Source organism: Nelumbo nucifera, chromosome 8 (genome assembly GCF_055504915.1).
Source record: "Nelumbo nucifera cultivar China Antique chromosome 8, China Antique-T2T, whole genome shotgun sequence".
NCBI lineage: Eukaryota > Viridiplantae > Streptophyta > Magnoliopsida > Proteales > Nelumbonaceae > Nelumbo > Nelumbo nucifera.
In genome coordinates this window covers 10,038,076-10,053,469 of record NC_142656.1, presented here as the reverse complement: position 1 = coordinate 10,053,469, position 15,394 = coordinate 10,038,076, and the positions used below count along the sequence as shown (strand labels likewise).

General features: G+C 38.8%; 2 protein-coding genes across 4 annotated transcripts; one reads left to right on the top strand and one right to left on the bottom strand.

Moving 5' to 3' along the window:
- The first annotated feature begins 10,297 nt into the window (after positions 1-10,297).
- LOC104592601 (rop guanine nucleotide exchange factor 9-like) lies at positions 10,298-13,916 on the top strand. 2 transcript variants are annotated; one of them, XM_088893966.1, is made up of 7 exons: positions 10,298-10,902; positions 11,388-11,504; positions 11,834-11,988; positions 12,082-12,156; positions 12,249-12,521; positions 12,606-12,923; positions 13,014-13,916. In XM_088893966.1, exons 1-7 carry the CDS (start codon positions 10,611-10,613, stop codon positions 13,437-13,439), a joined length of 1,656 nt encoding a protein of 551 aa, XP_088750092.1. In that variant the 5' UTR covers positions 10,298-10,610; the 3' UTR covers positions 13,440-13,916. The 2 variants fall into 2 exon arrangements, with proteins under 2 accessions (XP_088750092.1, XP_088750093.1); XM_088893967.1 differs by having other exon boundaries at positions 10,342-10,902; positions 12,675-12,923.
- On the bottom strand, positions 13,863-14,968 carry LOC104592175 (photosystem I reaction center subunit VI-2, chloroplastic-like). 2 transcript variants are annotated; one of them, XM_010251394.3, is made up of 3 exons: positions 14,779-14,968; positions 14,533-14,662; positions 13,863-14,194 (listed from the first exon to the last, which is right to left on the bottom strand). In XM_010251394.3, exons 1-3 carry the CDS (start codon positions 14,904-14,906, stop codon positions 14,015-14,017), a joined length of 438 nt encoding a protein of 145 aa, XP_010249696.1. In that variant the 5' UTR covers positions 14,907-14,968; the 3' UTR covers positions 13,863-14,014. The 2 variants fall into 2 exon arrangements, with proteins under 2 accessions (XP_010249696.1, XP_010249697.1); XM_010251395.3 differs by having other exon boundaries at positions 14,533-14,659; positions 14,779-14,957.
- Between the last annotated feature and the right edge of the window lie 426 nt (positions 14,969-15,394).

Sequence of the window (15,394 nt, the reverse complement as noted above, 5' to 3'; positions counted from 1 at the left end):
CTGAACCGTCTTTCTCCCTTTTTTTTTTACCAAAAAAGACTAACAGGGTACTGATTGGATTGACGTGTCATGCGGAAAAGTTCTACAAAAGCAACAACCCCCAACTTCCAAAGTTTTATACGATACTAGGAGACCTGTGCGGGATTTGTTAAGTTAAAGATAAATAATAGAAACATATAAAAGTATACAATTGTTTTATATAATAATTAATCATCATTTATATTTTTATATACTACTTTTAATAATTTTTTTACAATATAAAAATAACAATAATTAATTTTAAATAGGGTTGTTTATCAAACTTAGGGACGACAATTTCCCCATTTCCCTAATCCCCATGAGGACCCGCCCCAAATGAGACAGGTATTGGGATGATTTTCTTTCCACTGGAACGGAGACGGGGAAATTTTCATCTCCGTTGGCGGGGATGGGAAGAGCACTCCTTGCCTCGCGGGGACCCCGATCCCCGTCCCATGGGATTCTTGTTAATATATGTATATATGTATACATATATTTATATGTTAATATTTTTAAAAATATGGTTGAATATGTTTGAATCTTTTCTAATAGGATTGTAAATTTTAATTATTTTATTTTTATTTTTTAAATAAAATAAAAACAAAAACAAAAACATAATGGTTGACATTATAAAGAATCACGGGGAGTGGGAATCCCCATGGAGACAGGGATGGGGAGAGGCTCCTCGTCCCCACTTGCCCCGTTGCCATTCCTAATCAAACTAATGAAATTGACTAACCCGATTTCTAGTATTTCCAATCAACTTTGGTTCAACAATTTCCTAACCCGAATGGGTTGGATTAGTTTCTCTTTAGCCATTTGTAAATTGACTAAAATCGAATGACCCGATCGGAAATATATATTAATATTTTATATTTTAAATATATTTTTTAATACAAGAAAATGGAAAAATTCCAATATTTCCTAGGTTAAAATATTTTAGATCATAAATTTATTTATTTTTAATAATGCCACTGTGATTTTTTATAAAATTTAAATTTAATTTTTTAATTTTAAATCTTTCGAACAGGTCGACCAAATCGAAAATTTACTCAAACCGATGTAACCTGAGTGACCAACTCCCCAACCTGACCAGTTTGGACTATGGCTCTAAATAATGGCCTTTCTAAGGAGAATCTTATGAGAAGGGGAATCCAGGTTTCAGACTTGTCTTGCAGTTTGTGTGGTAGTAGTGCTGAATCCACTAATCATTTGTGCATCCACTACCCGTTTTCTGCTAAGTCTGGAGGACCTAACTCACAAGTTAGTGGGCAAGCTGATTTCTTGGCTGTCTGTGACTACAGATTTTAGAAACTGTAATGTGTCAGATGTATTATTTTTTGTTTCTTGATGGTTCATGTATTTGTTGTTTAGATCAGTCAACCTATTCTGGGACTGATCTCAGCCTCTTGTGTGTATCTCTTTCTCAATAAATATTACTTTACCTTTTTCCAAAAAAAAAAAAAAACTCCCCAACCTAACTAGGTTGATTTGGTTGGCAAAACAACTTACAACTAAACCGAACCAACCCGTGAACAATAGTTTAATCTCCAACAATTGTTAAAAATGTATAGCAAAAATGCACAATAAATTAAATTTAAAAAGCTAAATAACAGTAGTTTAAACTCCAATAATTATTGATTATGTTATATTAAATAACTAAACAAAAATAGATTTATACACAATTATTGAAAATATATTTATCAGAGAAAATAATAAATAATTATTGAAATACAATAAATATTAATTTTAGTATATGTAGGTTTTCAAGACTGCTATTCAGTCTTGATCACTAAGAGATTTTAGGTTCGATGAGAAGAGAAAGTGAAGATGTAGAAGAAAGAGTGATGGAAGAGCAATTGAACACAGATTTTGAGGAGAAGAACGGAATGTCAATATTCTGCCGCCGCCACTTTTAAGTTAATATATATAGGTTATGCTAGTTACATGAAAGGACATATCTGCCCTTGGTGTTTACATCATAACTGCTAACAAATAACAATCAATATAAAACTGAAACTAGAAATAATAGAACAACAAAATAACTACAGCTGTGACTAGATACATTCTACCCTACGGACAGAGTGGTACCACAGCTGTGGGGCCCACATCAATGTTCTCTACACTCCCCCTCAAGTTGGGAGTATATGTTCATCATTCCCAACTTGGATAGATCCGCCTCTAGCTTCTTTCTTGATACGGCTTTAGTAAGAATGTCGGCTAGTTGCATACTAGATGTGATGTAAGGGAGGCATACTTCTTGAGATGATACCCTCTCTCGCACAAAATGGCGGTCAACTTCAATGTGTTTGGTTCTGTCATGCTGTACTGGATTATGTGCTATATTAATGGCGGCTTGATTATCACAGTACAGCATCAGGGGCTTCTCATACTCAATACCCAACTCCTCAAGTAGAGATCTTAGCCATAGGATTTCAGCCACTCCATTGGCCATGGACCTGTATTCTGCTTCAGCATTTGACCGGGAGACCACACTTTGTTTCTTACTTCTCTAGGAGACAAGGTTTCCTCCCACAAGGGCACAATATCCCGAGGTAGACCTTCTGTCATCAACACTCCCAGCCCAATCTACATCAGTATAAACCTCCACCTTCATGTGATTGTTGTTATTGAAAAGTATACCCCTACCTGGGCATCTCTTCAAGTAGGCTAAGATTCTTTCTGCCGCAAGAAGATGTGTGGTTCTAGGAGAATGCATATACTGGCTGACAACACTAACAACATAAGTAATATCTGGCCGAGTGAGGCAGAGATATAGGAGCTTTCCTACCAGTTGCTGGAACATAACTTTGTCTTCAAGAAGCTCCCCACTCTCGGTAGTAATCCTGTGATTCTGTTCAATTGGTGTATTTGCAGGCTTGACACCTAACTTTCTAGTTTCTACCAATAGGTCTAGGACATATTTCCTCTGAGATATAAAGGTCCTCTGTTTGGATCTAGCAACCTCAATACCCAAAAAATATTGGAGTACACCAAGGTCCTTCACCTCAAATTCTTGGTGAAGAAGCTGTTTAAGAGACTCAATCTCATGGCTATCATTCCCTGTGACCACAATATCATCAACATATACTACCAACTGTGTCAAAGAGGACTCCACCCTCTTGATGAATAGGGTATGATCTGACTGGGCCTGTACATATCCAAACTTCACAAGTGCTAGTCTGAATCTATCGAACCAAGCCCTAGGTGACTGTTTCAAACCATACAAAGCCTTGTTGAGCCGGCAGACCTTCTTACCTACTTCTGCATCATAGAAGCCAGGAGGCAAATGCATGTAAACTTCTTCCTGCAGATCTCCATTCAGAAAGGCATTTTTCACATCCATTTGGTATAAAGGCCAAGTGTAACTTGCTGCAAGGGACAAGAGAACTCGAATAGTAGTCATCTTGGTTACCGGTGCAAATGTCTCCAAGTAATCTATGCCATAAGTTTGTGTAAACCCTTTTGCAACTAACCGAGCTTTATACCTCTCAATAGATCCATCTACATTATGCTTCACCGTAAATACCCATCTGCATCCAACTGGTTTCTTTCCTTTTGGCAAATCAACTACCTCCCAGGTATTGTTCTTCAACAGAGCATCCATCTCAACTTGCATTGCATCTTTCCATTCAGGGACGGATAGGGCTTCTTGCACTGTTTTTGGAATAGGGACATTGGAAATGGAGCTAAGGTAGGACCTGTAGGTAGGAAATAGGCGATCATAGGATAAAAAATGGGAAATACAGTGGGCTGTGGATGTGGTACAATGTCGTTTCCCTTTACAGACTGCAATTGGAAGGTCAAGATCATCTGTAGGGGAAGTCTCTGTGGGCTCTGGGACTGAAGTATCTGGACCTGGAGCTGCAGATGAGATTGGAGCTGGTTTGGACTGCTGATGATCAGGATCAACCTGCCTGCACCACCTGTGATAAACCCTCAACTCCTGATCCCTCTGACCTCCCTCTGACCATCATCACCATTGCAGCTTTCCCTCAACTCCTGATCCCTCTGACCACCCTCACCATTGCAGTTCTCATCACCCAATGGAATAGGTAAAGGAACTGCCCCACTCTCTCTGCTCTCCCCTTGGAGACAAGAACTCAAACCCCCACTCTCACTACTCTCCCCCTGAGGGGCAACCCGAGGATAATAGGGTGTCCCCTCAAAGAAAGTGACATCCATGGAGACAAACTTCCTCTCGGAGATAGGATCATAACAGTAATAACCCTTTTGAGTTTGTGCATAACCAAGGAAGATGCATTTGGAGGCTTTGGGTTTGAACTTGGAGGGATGGGGTCCGAGAAGCTAAACAAAGCAAGTGCAACCAAATGTCTTAAGGGGAATAGAAAACAAGTCCTCACGTGGGTGTAGAAGCGAAAAAGGAGATCGCATATCAAGGACCCTGGAAGGGACCCGATTAATAAGGTATACCGCCGTGAGGATAGCGTCCCCCAAGAAGCGAATAGGGACATTGGAAGTAAACATGAGGCTTCTAGCCAGTCCCAAAATGTGCCTATTCTTCCTCTCGGCAACTCCATTCTGCTGAGGTGTATGAGGGCAAGAGCTCTGGTGGATAACCCCATGATGAAGAAGATAAGATGTCAATGATTTAGCAAAGTATTCCTTTGCGTTATCAGATCGGAGAACTTTGATCTTGTCATCAAACTGTGTTAGGACCATTTGGTGAAAATTTTGGGTCAGGGAAGGTACCTCATCTCGTGAACGCATGAGATAAAGCTAAGAAAAGCGGGTATGGTCATCAAAAAATAACAATAAATATCTGTACCCACCCATGGAAGGAATATGATAAGGCCCCCAAACGTTAGTATGCACATTATCAAAAGAATTATCATTCCTTTTATTACTCAATAAATAAGGCTTTCTACAATGCTTAACAAACTCACAACTTTCACACTGTAGCTGAGACAACTCAATATACTCAAATAAAGTAGGAAACAAACTCTGTAAAGATCGAAAAGACAAATGACCTAATCGGTTATGCCAAAGCATAACCAGACTCACACTCTTAGAAACAAAAGTCAACTTCTCTACTGACTCTCCCTGACGAAACCGCTCCCCGAGCAGATAGATCCCATTTGTCTCACGGCCAGTCCCAATCACCTTCTGCGTCTCCAAGTCCTGAAAAACACATCGGTCAGAGAAGGTTACTGAGCAGTTCATATGCTTGGTAATACTACTGACTGAAAGAAGGTTAGTATCAAGCTTAGGCACATGCAAAACAGATGATAGGGAGATAGTATCTGAAAGTTTGATGTCACCCTTCCCAGAAATAGGAACCAGGGAGCCATCAACAATAGATACCTTATCCCTACCAGAAGACAAATGGTAAGTAGTAAACAGTGAAGGCAAGCTAGTCATGTGATCAGATGCACCTGAGTCTATTACCCAACAAGGTTTAGTAGTACCTGGAGCTGAGGCATGATAGGCTGAAGCTCGAGTACCTGAATGGGCGAAGGCAGATGTGACAGGGGCTGATGGAGGCTGCGGTGGCTGAGATGAGTTTCCAACCTCCTTTTCTAGCTGTATTAGGGCAGCCCGAACTACAGCTAAGGTCTCCAAAGATGTTCCTTTTGTGCCGGATGAGGATGCTGAATCAGTGTTCATGGCTACATGAGCAGTGCCCTTCTTGTTTCTTAACTTTGCAGGAACCAAGTGGGGATGCCGTTTCCAACATGTCTCTTTTGTATGTTTGGGTTTCTTACAATGTTCACATACTACATCCTTCTTGTCTTCCTTCCTCCTGTCCTTCTTTGAATCACCCCCTGATTTGGGTGTAGCCGCTACAAAGGCTGATATGGGTTGCATCATAACCTTCCTTCTGGTTTCTTCACTGTGTACAAATGAGTAAGCCTGAGAGAGAGTCACACTGTCTCTAGTCAAAATCTGTTGCCTCACAATATCATATTCTGAGTTCAGTCCCGCCAGGAACTCAAACACTTTGTTTGTCTCGATGTGCTTTCTATGGGTCTGAGCATCTTTGGGACTCTTCCACTCAAGAGTTTCTAAGTGATCAATCTCATGCCACAGGTACTTCAAGGTAGAGAAGTAGACCGATACCGGTTTCTCTCCTTGTTTAAGGGTGTTCACTTCACATTTCAATTCATATGCTCTGGAAACATTTAGGGGTTGGGAGTAAGTTTCTTTCATAACATCCCATATCTCCTTAGCTGTTTTTGCCTACAAATAATTCTGGCTAATATGAGGCTGCATAGAATTACACAGCCATGTCATAACCAAGTAGTTTTCTTGCATCAACTTGGTATATGTTGGGTCTCCCTTGGAAGGTTCTTTCATATCTCCCAGGAGGTACCCTAATTTACCTCTTCCACCAATAGCCATCATGGCTGATTGGGCCCATTCCAAATAGTTTGATCCATCAAACTTTACGGTCGTAATCTAACCACCCATCTCAGAAATACCACCATAACTGATGTTCCCAAGATTGCCTTCTGCCTGAATTTTAGACTCCATTTCTGTCAAGTCTCAAAACAGTACTTGAATCACCAATCACAATCAAAACAGTATAGGCCTGATCTGTATTCTCAGTGTATGTGCACAAAACCGAAGTAATTCTGATCTAAAACCAACTAGCCAACACAACAGTAGCTGTCCGTAGATTTCTAACCCCCTTAGAACTCTGAGAACAGCTTTAAAACAAAACTGATATGCTAGGGAAAGTTAGGGTTTTAATCAATCCTGAAAGGAAGCAATTCAGTCACATAGTCCAAACTATATAGATGAGCTTTCAGTAGGGTTTTAATCAGTCCTGAAAGGAAGCAATTTAGTCGCACAGTCCAAACTGTATAGATGAGCTTGCAGTAGGGTTAATAAGAAACCCTAGAATCTGATCGGATCTACCAATCAACTTAAGAGTAGCTCTAGGTAGATCACCGAGTTCAGTCAACCACTAGGGCTTGCCGCAGATCACTTTCAAACCCTAGAGTAGAGAGAAACACAGTTCGGTCCAGGGTTTGATGTAAAACCCTAGGAAATCGAAGAGAGAAAGAGCTAGAATGGTTCGGCCTTCCCCTCCAGATAGGTCCAACCTATCTTCTCTGAAAGAACTTCTATTAAAAAGTAACAACTTACAAGGAAAAAATAGTTCGCTGCCTTCTAGGGTTACCTGAACCCTAGTCTTCTCTGATCCTTCTTGACCACCAACACTCTGCAACCCTAGCAAGTTTCCAACAGCTGCTAGTACCTCTGGCGATCTCCAAGAATCAGTCTGCGAACTCCTCCTTTTCAGCTTTCAGTCCTAGGAGATTCTCATGTGGTCGGCTGGTATTAGACTCACATGAAAAACCCTAACTTGGCTCTGATACCATGTAGGTTTTCAAGATTGCTATTCAGTCTTGATCACAAAGAGATTTTAGGTTCGATGAGAAGAGAAAGTGAAGATGTAGAAGAAAGAGTGATGGAAGAGCAATAGAACATAGATTTTGAGGAGAAGAACCGAATGTCAATATTCTGCCGCCGCCACTTTAAGTTAATATATATAGGTTATGCTAGTTACATGAAAGGACATATCTGCCCTTGGTGTTTACATCATAACTGCTAACAAATAACAACCAATATAAAACTGAAACTAGAAATAACAGAACAACAAAATAACCACAACTGTGACTAGATACATTCTACCCTACGGACAGAGTGGTACCACAGCTGTGGGGCCCACATCAATGTTCTCTACAGTATATATAAATATATAAGAAATATAGAGTAAGTTTTAAAATTTTTATTAATAAACATTATTTTTTTTGAAAGTTATTTTCTAAAAGAAATTAGTTATTTGCAATATTATTTATTTATTGAAATAATATCATTATTTAATTTTTAAAATATTCATGATTTTTTTATTTTAAGTATTTAAGATCTAGTTATGTTAAATATTTCGTTATTTAAAATATTTAGTTATTTAACTAAATATTTAAAATCTTAATCTATATATTATAATTGAAAGTTATTCAGTAAATATTTAAAATATTAATTTTAATAGTTTGTTATTTAAGATATTTAGTTATTGAAATATTTAAGTAATATTTTATTTTTAATGTTAAATTTTTATTATTTGAATAACATTTAGATTGAATAATCCAAAGAAGCATAATTTATATTGTTTGTACATAATTGAGTGATGAATTTTGGAAAAATATATAATTATTAATAATATGAAGATTATTAAATTGATTATACTTATTTTTTGTCTTTTTAATAAATATTTTAAAGTTATTATATAATTTTGTTAGAATATTTAAATAATTCTTAAATTTTTTAATTCAAACTTTCTTTAAATAGATGTAGATAAAAAGTTGGGGAGAAGATAAATAAGAATTAGAGATTATTTTTATGAGAGAAACTCTCTACTAAATTAGAGATAATTTAGGAAAAAGTTGGGGATAGTGGGGGAGGTTGTTTAGAAGAAATTTTAAGATTTTTGATTATTTTGGTTATTGGAGAGAGAGAGAGAGAGAGAGAGGATTTTTGTGGGAAAATAGGATTTCTAATTGGTAGTTTAAAAAATGACATGGATTAAAAAAAATGAAAAGATTTCCAGACTTCCTTGTTTTAATATATATCCCCTGGACTTGATATTCAAAGTTCACTCCAAAGTTGTAGTTTTAAGGAAGGCATCATGCATTGTCCACCAAATACTTGACTACCATCAAAATCCTAAGAAAATAGGGCACAAAGCTTCCAACACTGAGATCAGTTTCATGGAGAAATATTCTCAATGCAATGCTGCAAGTGATTGCGAACAGTGTGAGCACAGTCTTGTGAGCACCCAAGTCGATTTCTCCAGTACTAACAAAAAAATAAATGAAAATAGAAGGCAAGTTAAAAAAAATAAAAAAAAAGTTTCAATCTGCGGACAAATCAGCTACACCCATGGGAATAGCCCTGGATCTGATGGGATATTGCCAACACACAGCCGCAAGTGGCTGTGAGTATGGTGTGAGCACTGTTTTTTAAGGACTGAATTCGAGTTCGGATTTGATGCATTGTTGATTTGTTGTAGTCCCGAAATCGGATTTGGTGCTTAAAATTGTTTTTTAAGCACTGTTTTTTAAAATTGTGCTCAGCTTCCCAATAATTAAAAAGATACAAGTATAAAGATATTCCCAATGCACGGCTGAAAATGGCTATGAAAATGGTGTAAACACAATTTTGTGAGGACTGAATCCGCCCTCTGTAGCCCCACCTTAGGTCAGGGGCCAGAAATACATGGAGGGAGGGCCGTGGATCATAACCGACGGCTAGTCCAACAGCCGTAGCTGAGTTTTTGAGCGTTTCAATCCAACTGTTTTTGCCCAATGACTTCACATTATTTGTTTTGCTAGTGTCACGCTATCTATCTTCCCCGGCCTGCCGCTGATAGAAAAATAGACCAACAACTCCAATCTCTAACACAATGAGAACTTGTTGACACTCCTTTTTTGCTCAGCCCATTTTATCCAGGTTGAACATATTTATATTTTCACTCTCCCCAAATGTAGCCAATACACTCTAGTAAATACTTTTAACAAAATAGAGATTTGGTAAAAAGAAACCATAATAAACAGTGGTTTTCAGTTTCCACATCATGGTGAGATTTTGTAGTAGAAAGAATGAAGAATTCTAATGGATTTTGTTCAAGGGTAGTTTAATCATGGAGATGAAAGAAAGGGAGGTTATGACTTGTGACTTTGTGAGATCAAGGACTATTTTCAGAAGGAGAGAATGAAGAATTTTATAATTTTCAGAAAAAAAAAACTTGAATTTTGAAGTTTCTTCAGGCAAAATCTATGGTGTATCCCCTGTATAATAAAAGACATGATTGATAAAGTCCACCTTGTTAATAGTAAAGGTATATTTTATGAAGTAATCACATTTTAACATCATCACCGGTTGAGATCTGGGTTTAATGCATGCAAGTAGTTGAACTCTGTTATTTATTTTTCTTTAGCTTTTGCTCTTTTTGCTTCCTTTCCTCTCTGTAAATTGTTTGGTTGCTCTTTTTAGCTTATAATTTACCCGCCCAAATTAGCAGCTGCTATTTTTATACATTTGAAAGAGAGAGAGAGAGAGAGAGTTGGTTTTCCTTTCATGACTTCCCGGGCTTTCTGCAAGCTTTGACCCTTAAAAGCAAAAGCTCAACCGTTCAATCCTCTCCACACCCTTAAAATGAACCAAACAGAAATAATCACCCTCGTTTATTCACCACCTCTCGCAAACCACCTCTCCTTTTCTTTGTCAAAACATGCACCCCACGTTCCTTGGGCACAAGAGAACAAGAAAAACCCATTGAAACAACATCTCTACAGAGTTGAACATAATTGTCCAACTCAAGGAAAAAGAAGAGAAAGCTAGTCTCCTGTTCTAGTTTTCCTTCAAATCTAGCTCCACACTAGGGAGACAGGTTTCTCCTCTTTCTCCATTTCTTTTCTAAATTGATGATAACAATAGTTCTCTCCACCAACACCAATAGGTTGTAATATTTCTGTTATTATCTCTGTTGAGCTTGACTGAGAATGCTTTTATGTTCTCCTGTTCCTTGTTCTTTCCCTAAAGCCATTGCTTGAGTATATACAATGATTCGAACTCTTAAGCGGGACCTAACCATTCAAAGGTCACAGTCCTTTAACTTCCGAGGACTGGTTGAGGATTCAGGACGTCAGACACATAGCATGATCCTTGAAAGTACCAATGGTGGATCCATGGATGAGAAACTACAGTTTAGAAGTCAGGGATCAAGAAATCCGAATTGCCCGTTGGGACGCCAACAGATTGGATCCGCACTTAGTCGCTCCACTGAGCCCAAGTCACGCTTGAGTAAGGAAGGAGGTGCAACTCCCCCCCAAAGCAAAGACAAGGTTCCCTCAGGCAAGTTACAGTATTTTGTTTCTCCATTCTCCTTGCGCTATGCTTGACCTTTGAATATCACGTTCCATTTTGGACAAATTATGCTAAGTTCAGGAATTCTCATATTTCTACCAATATCATTAGCTAAGAACATGAGAAGTAGCAGCTTGATACCATAATTTTTACATTTTAACAGCATAACATTTTATGGTTTAATTGATAAAATTATATGTGCAACTCAAATCTGGTTTAAGTCAATTATGAATTTAGGATTTATCCTCCAATCTCCATAGATTTTGTGAACCCATGTGCTGTGCATCAAATCCACAGCCAACCCTATTTCTGAAATGAACAGTTGACAATTGAATCCAAATTTTTCCATTAGTTTCATATCTCTAGTGGTGACACTGAGTTTCTTGACCCTTTGTTTCAAAGATTAATCAAATCCTGTAAACCATTTTAGAACTTCATTAAAAATTTTCTTCTTTTTGGTGGGTTTATTTCAGATACGGAGTTAATGAAAGAAAGGTTTGCCAAGCTTCTATTGGGTGAAGATATGTCAGGAGGAGGGAAAGGTGTTTCTTCAGCCCTGGCTTTGTCCAATGCCATTACCAACCTTGCAGGTGCTTTAATATTTTTTTTCCAGATAAAGCAAAACTTTATTTGTTTTCAGGAGAATACTTAACAGCTCTTGGATATAACTTAATGAGCCTAAAGTTTGTGACAGGCTGATGGTTCATTGGTTGACTGTTTCTTCATGGTACTAGACCCATTTGATTCTAGTTTGGCAAAAATCATGCAGAAAATCCAAAATCTCTTTATTTATTTGAGATTGGGGCATCATAGCCTTAGGATTTCTTGCTTCAAAATGGCATCCGATCCAATTATGGCAATTCTAATTGCTTGCTAATTCTTTTTTCTTCTTTTTCTATTTTTTCCTAATTTTATGCAGCTTCTGTCTTTGGGGAGCAATGGCGATTGGAACCCATGTCTGCTGAGAGGAAAGCAAGGTGGAGAAGAGAAATTGGTTGGCTTTTATCTGTCACTGATCACATTGTTGAATTTGTTCCTTCCCAACAGAAAGCCAAGGATGGAACGACCATGGAGGTCTCTCTCTCTCTCTCTCTCTCTCTCTTATATGATATCATAATAGATGTAAACCTTCCATCTCACTGCCTCAAGATTTTCTTGATTCAATAGATAATGGTGACTCGCCAACGAACCGATCTACTTATGAATATTCCTGCCCTGCGCAAGCTGGATGCCATGCTTATTGTAAGTATTTGAGTTCTGGTTTTTGAGTAAAACCTTTCCATATGGATTAAATTGTTTTTTGTTTGCATCTTACGTTGGGCTTAAATGAACAGGAGTATCTAGATAATTTCAAAGACCAGAATGAGTTCTGGTATGTGTCCAGAGATGCTTCCGACGCTGAGAAAGGAAGCAGCGTGAGGAAAGATGACAAATGGTGGCTGCCAACTGTTAGGGTCCCCCCAAATGGGCTCTCTGAGGCAACAAGAAAATGGTTGCAATCTCAGAAGGAGTCTGTGAACCAAGTGTTAAAAGCGGCAATGGCTATAAATGCTCAGGTTATAGCAGAAATGGGAGTCCCCGAGAACTACATCGAATCTCTTCCCAAGGTAAAACATGGAGAAAGTTCATATAAACTTTTTCCTGCAGAACTCTAATAACTTCACTGATTTGTCTTTCTCATTTACATTTAGAATGGGAGAGCAAGCCTTGGTGACTCGATTTATCGAAGTATTACAGTCGAATACTTTGATCCTGTGCAGTTCCTCTCGACTTTGGACCTGTCAACAGAGCACAAGATTCTTGACCTGAAGGACAGGATTGAGGCATCGATTGTAATATGGAAGAGGAAGATGAACAAAGATGGAAAATCTTCTTGGAGTTCAGCAGTGAGCTTAGAGAAGAGGGAGCTCTTTGAGGAGAGAGCAGAGAGTATCTTAATCCTACTTAAGCAGAGATTCCCAGGCATCCCACAATCCACACTTGACATAAGCAAGATCCAATACAACAAGGTAAGGATTGAAGATCGAAAGATTATAACTTTTCCTTTTTCCTGTTTCCCAATTCGATACGAGCTCAAAGCACTGTTGTTGAAATTACAGGATGTGGGACAGTCAGTTCTAGAGAGCTACTCAAGGATACTGGAAAGTTTGGCATATACAATCATGTCCCGAATTGAAGATGTTCTCTACGCAGATTCAGTCGCCCGGAATCCATCACTAATAGAGTCAAACAGAAAATCTGCAACAGAGACAACACCAGGGACGCCGGTGCAGTTCTCAAGCCCCGGGGAAGAGATGGAGAAATTGAATTCTAGGGAAGCACCCGTTTCAATGACACTATCGGATTTCATGGGTTGGCATCTGGACCCAATAGAATCTGAACAAACGAACGATTCATCTGAAAATCTAGAGGAGTACTTGACAGAAGACAATGCAAAGTGGAGCAAACCTGCCAACATTTTACCAAAGAAACATTCCTACCTTGAGTCCTTGGGTGCCTTAAAAAGCCCAACAGCTCGTCACTAAAAATAAACATAGATAAAGAAGACAAAGAAAAGGAGGAAATGAGAGATAAGAAGAAGGTAGAGAAATATAGGAGAGAAGATGTGAGAGAGAAAAGAGTTGGGAGCTTGGAATTCCAAATGTAAATGGTTAGACTCAAAACCAAAAGGAGCTTTTCAACTACAACTGGAATCTGTCTTGTTTCAATTGTAGTTAGGGAAGTGTGACTATTGAGTGGCCTGAGTCTGCTTCTTATCACAGATAACATGTATTTTCAGTTTTTTTTTTTCTTTGTTTCCCAAATTTTCATCTCACTTCAATTTTTACCTGTTGTTTGACTAACACTGTAACAATGAGAGAAAACTAATCATCGTGACTGTTGGTTGCTATTTCGAGCTGACAAAGAAGAATGGACGACATGTAATTATGTAAAGTATAAACTAAATATAAGAATTGAAGTCCCTCCCCAATAATAATAGTATAATTTCACTGGTTCTGAATAACAAGCACTGAGGTTGGTCTTGAGAAGGCTTAAGAATACTACATTCCGAACAAAAGAAGATAAATATCAACAAAATAAAGTGGGGTCAGTGAATAGTTTAAATCTTGCCACGTGGTCCGAGCTTAGGTGGTAGTTGTGGGCCCTTCTTGATGGGTAGTATGTCCCCTGAAGCTGTGGCACTGAGGTAAGCAAGGGTGGAGCCACCTCCCAAAATTAAGAACTTGAGCAACAATCCTCTCTTGGTGAAAGGAGCAGCAAATGTCTCAAAGAACTTGCTCTGCATTTCCATAAAAAAGAAGGGTTTATTAGTAGAATTATATATTTGAGAATAATCCATGAAAACTGTTTTAAGTGTAGTGTCAAACACAGACATTAATACAAAGATGATGAATGCATAAGCACTAAAGCAGCCAAATGACCAGCAGATGGCTGGGAGTGGGAGTATGATCTGCACACAAATAATGGCCTAATGGGTCCAACCCCATCTCCATGTGCACCAGGAGTGCAGCATGGTTGGATCAGATGGATTGAGAACTATGCGAATGGGTTCCCTTTCTGTTTGTTGGAAGCCCCAGCAGAAGAAGGGATATGGCGGATAGAGAAGGTGTGCAAAACCTGAATGGGGTTGTATGGTGAGGGGGCGTCGGAGCCGTACAAATCCCACTGCCCGGTAGTGTTGCCCAAATCCTCCAAATCGAAGTAGACACTCTTGTCGCCGTACTTCGCCACCACTGCGCCGGACCTGCTTTTCAAGTAGAATACAATATAACAGTTGAGACGCTGCGCATCAAATCTGGTTTTAATTGCAGAACAAGATCTCGGTCGGAAGATTGACCAACTGGGTTTTGAATGGGTTGTTACCTAATGCTCGTCCTTGCCAGGGTGCGGCGAGATGGCTTGACGGAGAGCTTGGTCCCGGTAAGGGAGCTTCCGCCGAGGCCCTTAACAGCGACGGGTTGTACGGCGGCCAAGGTTGCTAGAGACGCCATTGCCTTTGATGCTGCACAAATGAGTTTCCTTGATTGCTTGTTTGCATGGTTTTGTATGCTTAGATTTTGAAAAATTGATACTTTGCCTGGATCTTCTGGGTTTTGCCAGGTGGAAAACCGGATCTTCTTTGGAGATGGATGGTATTGGAAACCCACTAAAGTGGTTACACGTTGGCTGTAGCCGGATAACCCTATCCTTTTCCTCATCTCATGATCCTTTAATTTATTCTTTCTTTACTTCTTGATTGTTAGTTTGGGATGAATTTTCATGCCTCTCTGATTCATCGCCCTAAAACATACACTACAAGACAAAATCAAACCTCTCATGAGTTTGTACCCAACTCTTTTTGCCAATAAGTGTTAGGGGCCATTTGATAATGGACGAAGGGTATTATAGTAATCTAATCCAACTTCAAGGAATTCTCACGTAGAAATTTATTTTATGTTATATAATATGGATATAATGATAATAATCCAACGGGCATTGA